This window comes from Bidens hawaiensis, unplaced genomic scaffold (assembly GCF_021521415.1).
Source record: "Bidens hawaiensis isolate Kalapana, Puna unplaced genomic scaffold, B.hawaiensis_p1.1 tig00035060_1, whole genome shotgun sequence".
NCBI classification, from domain to species: Eukaryota; Viridiplantae; Streptophyta; class Magnoliopsida; order Asterales; family Asteraceae; genus Bidens; species Bidens hawaiensis.
The window spans coordinates 1-4,496 of record NW_027496094.1 but is presented as its reverse complement, the minus strand read 5'-3'; the positions used below and the strand labels follow the sequence as shown (position 1 = coordinate 4,496).

Sequence of the window (4,496 nt, the reverse complement as noted above, 5' to 3'; positions counted from 1 at the left end):
CGACCTCATATGCCTGCGATCGAAGACAACTCTGGGTAGTCCAAACCCAGCATCTTTTGTTCCGAGGAAGCCCGGCCCAAAACAGTAAAACCCGGTTGGAATCAGACTCGAACTTGAGACGCCCTCTAGCCCATGTGTTCACTCCCCCTGATTCAGTGTCGATCAATTGAGCTAAAGCCCGTTGGTGACTTACACATCGATTTCAACTATATACTAGTGGATCTCCTATTAACTATTCATTGATTTTAACTTACACACCTCATACTTTGTAAATATTCAGTTTTAGATTTCAAGGAGTTTTTCTAACAAGTATGCGAACTCTTTCAATTCTTCTGATACATGTTTGTTTTGAAAATTTTAGGTACGTATACCAGCAATATTATAAAAAAAAATTGTTAATAAGCCCAATTACATCCACACAAACAATAACTTGCAATTTGGCTAATAGAATTTTTCCAAAGTAAATTTGGTCCTTGGAAACTCTTATTCCATAACATTACACGGGCTTGAAGAAATTTAATTTGACACCGTCATGAATGACGACATAAATCCCAGCTGAAATCAATAACCCACTTAGCATCATTCCAAGAATTCCAAGCCCCCAATGTAGCCACCAAACTGGGCTATAGACTTTTGGTTTCTTGATCTTTATCCACATGAAGCATGGGTATGCTAATGTCACAGGCAAAGCAATGCCACCAATCAAGCCGGCTAGATTGGATAGAAATGGGATTGCCACCGCTATAAAGAAACAAGTGAACCCAAACCCGGTTCTTATGATCATCCTTTGCCACCACGTACAAGCCTTTTTAAACTTTCTGACATATAATGACTCCAGCTCATCGAATGTTGGCATTCCGTAGATTTGAAAAGAGCTTAGCGCGTTGAAGATCACAAGTATGCTTGCTAAACCAAGGATTGATTTCGCCACATCTTGTGAATGGTACACGAATAGTGCAGTCAGCATCCCACTCAGTGGAATCTGTCCAATAACAGTGCTAACAGGTTTTTTAAAAGTTATTTTTACATATTATCCTGACACTTTTTTTTATAAGTTGTTTGTATTTTCAATATGCTTTATTTAAGCTTGGGTTTCATACCCGCTCATATAAACCAAATCATGACTTATGTTTTATTCAAGCAATAGTCTTGGAAAGCTAAAAATGTTTTTTGGCACAAAATTAATCATTGAACATGACAAGCAAGAATCAAGTCCAAGGAAGACCTAAAAAAATGCATGTTTTAAGACAGCTTTACGTATATAACCAAAAAAAGCCTCACTGTCTACGAGGTCTTTTTCATTTTGACTTGGCTCCATTGAAGAAGCCCTAAAGATGCATGTTTTAAGGGAAAATAAATAAATAAATAACTTACCAAATGACCATATGCCCAGTAGCCTCCAATTGCAAGCGGGAACAAACACAAGGCTATGAGTGTGTAAGAAAATTTGATACCCTTCCACATTGGTACTTGTGATGGATGAGCTTTACTTGTAGGCATCGTTGCCTACAATTTATTTACATGGTTTATATCCGATTAGAACATAGATAATGGTGTGTATGTATGTGTAAATTGTATATATAGGTATTTTAGTTATTCAAGCGAAACGTTTATGAAGTAATTCATACATTTAATTTTAAAATTTAATTTAAGCGAAACGTGGCCTCCAATGGTTTTTAATTTGGAGATACGCACGCACGAAAGAAAACCGTAATACTTTAAAGCGCAGGGCGTTAAAGCTGATTTGACAAAAGTTAACGAGCGGGACATCACTCCCGTCATGAGTTAAGGGACGTTAAAAGTAATATGTGTTAAAATGTTAGCGGACTTTAAAATCCCTTTTACACTCACACATAATAATTTAAGAATTGTTTTTAAATTAAATTGAGGGGGAGAGTGGGGCCCGTTAAACTATCTCATTTATATGAGATAGAGTAAAAAAAGAGAAAGAGAGTGAGGTGACGCATACGTAAAGTTAAGAGTCATGACGGTATACCAAACGGCCTTGGGTTAGGAGGGGTGACCCACTACAGTATCTTAAGTTTCACCAATTGTGTACTACCATACCACTTTTACTATTAAATAAATGTCTTAAATCTTATTAATCATCGGCAACACTTCTTTTAAATAACTTAAAACCATTTTTTATGAAATATATATATATATATAGTAGAAACTCGATAAATTAATACTCGATTATTTAATAAACTCTCTAAGATAATATTTTTTGCCGGTCCCGACTCGGGGATAGGGTGCTAAATTAATAATTCGCTACAATTATAAGATAATACATTTTTGATAATTTCTTTAGACCCCATATAAAATATAAATTAATAATTCCTTATATATAGCATATTACATGAATGATTTATGAAGGTTTCTTTAAAATGACTCAATTGTCTTTTGTTAATTAATATATAAATTAATAATTATTAATTTATCGATTAATTAATAACTTTTTTAATAAATAAATTTTGGTGGTCCCAAGTGTATTATTTTATAGAGTTTCTACTATATGCACACACATTAACACACAAATAAAGATGATGAATGATTTTATAAGATTAAGAACACTTTTACTCCACCTTGTGCTCGAATCAGGGGACTATAGTACTCACATCACTACATTAATTGCACGGCTAAAAATGTTTTAACAGTGAAAACTTTTCACAAATCTATTTTTCAACAATATAATATATTTCGTATTGTTTTATATTTTACTTTCTTATGCAATGTTTAAACCTTGTAATTTTTCTTCGAAATAAAATAGTCATCTACCCTCCTTTGTTTCTAAATTAAAGCCAAATATATTATACCAAAAAGGAGGAAAAACCAAGCAAGTAGCTAGGTGTTCACTTACAGGAAATTAAAACGGTATTAATTAACGAAACATACAAAGGTAGAAATAAACCATTAAGTGTTTTGTCTTATTAGTGTGAACGTGTTATTTGCGTCTTTTTGTGTGTGTTTGACTGGGGATATAACATGGGTGTATTTTTTGTGATTTTCTTGATGATATTAGATATATAATGATCACACTTTAAGTAACATAAATTTGTTAAGGAAAGAATATAAACACATGAAAACACGTGAAGAAAAAACAAAGCAAAACGTTAAAGATGATTGAATATAACAATTGAGATAGCTGTTTGTGCTTATTGAAAGAAAGGAGTGGGGAAATATGACCCACTTACATATATTTTAATTACACTTCTGCAATAAAAAATAAGGTTTTTTTTCCATATATCATCTTCCTTTAACACTTTTAACTACATATTTTCTCATTATTAAACTCTTAATTACATATTTCCTCTTTTAACATGCAATTATATATCATTTTACACTTACCAGTTTGCAATACCTAAAAACCAAACCAAACGTCCATATATTCACTTCCCTTCGTGTTGACAGAGAAACGACTGTTAAAGTTGATTCTTTAATTTCTATATAAAAATCCCATGAACGACTGCCTTTGATTTGTTTATCTTTGATTTGTTGTATAGAAGCTCCATATTCAATTTAGTTTTCGATTTGCACGGTGTTTTTTGTGGGTTTTGGGATCGAAATATCGACAACACTTGCGATTTACAGAGAACAGGGTGGGGGGATTATGTGTGTTGCGGAATACCTACAACACTTGTCGGAATACCGACAACACTCACCGGAGCAAATGGTGCAGACGGAAACCAAAAGGCTTGCATATTCTTGAAGCATGTAATCCGATTGTTTATTTCACTTCCAATTGTGTCCAAATTTTGAAAAAAGAAGATTTGAAACTTCCTTTGAATAAGTATCGCATTATTGTAGAATAGATAAAGGATAAAATACAATAATTCTTTATCGTACATTACGTACGCGACACTTCTAACCATTGATTTTCAGAAACCCAAAATCACAATTACACTAATTCTCTCGTCGGCAAACTCAGCTCTGTTTCTGAACAAGCCCGCACCCAATCATTTTGCGAGCTCCGCCTCATCTCCAAAAACGACCCCAAAAGCCGCCCTTTAATCGCCGACTCCGGCGCCATTCCGCTCGCTGGCACCATCAACAAATTGAAATTGAAGCCAATTAATCGGTTAAACTTTGAAATCGATTCAATTAATCATCAATTTGAAGCTTCAATCGATCAATTTTGAGTTCTGGATGATGGGTTTTTGACATTGAAACGTTTAAGATTTGAAAGTATTAGTAGAACGTATTAGCAGAAAGTATTAGCAGAAAATATTAGTAGAACGTATTAGGGTTTGAGGTTTTATTTGCAGGTAACGAACATTTTTAGGGTTATATAACTCAATTAGTTTGATATCGACCTGCAAATTAGTTTAATATCGATCGACGGTTGAATTATATTGATATGGATGGACGCTCGATGAATCAATTGATGAATTTTGAAGAACAGGGGTTTGGGGGAATTGAAGAATAGATTTGGGGAGTATAGTTGGACGTTCAGAACGGAAATACCCTTTTGATAACTGGCGTATCGTGGCGTATAA

The 4,496-nt window shown here is 33.9% G+C and overlaps 1 protein-coding gene across 1 annotated transcript; it reads right to left on the bottom strand.

Moving 5' to 3' along the window:
- Positions 1-496: 496 nt before the first annotated feature.
- LOC143586954 (lysine histidine transporter-like 8) lies at positions 497-4,030 on the bottom strand. Its single transcript, XM_077068384.1, has 4 exons — positions 3,903-4,030; positions 3,663-3,780; positions 1,375-1,506; positions 497-982 (listed from the first exon to the last, which is right to left on the bottom strand). Exons 1-4 carry the CDS (start codon positions 4,028-4,030, stop codon positions 497-499), a joined length of 864 nt encoding a protein of 287 aa, XP_076924499.1.
- Between the last annotated feature and the right edge of the window lie 466 nt (positions 4,031-4,496).

What these genes read in the sequence shown, in the direction of transcription:
- LOC143586954 (XM_077068384.1), bottom strand. Translation starts at nt 4,030, where the DNA reads ATGGCGCCGGAGTCGGCGATTAAAGGGCGGCTTTTGGGGTCGTTTTTG. An exon ending in TTGCCGACGAGAGAATTAGT is followed by an intron (nt 3,781 to 3,902) that starts GTAATTGTGATT and finishes ACTTATTCAAAG; the next exon opens with GAAGTTTCAAATCTTCTTTT. An exon ending in CGTCTGCACCATTTGCTCCG is followed by an intron (nt 1,507 to 3,662) that starts GTGAGTGTTGTC and finishes AATAAATTGTAG; the next exon opens with GCAACGATGCCTACAAGTAA.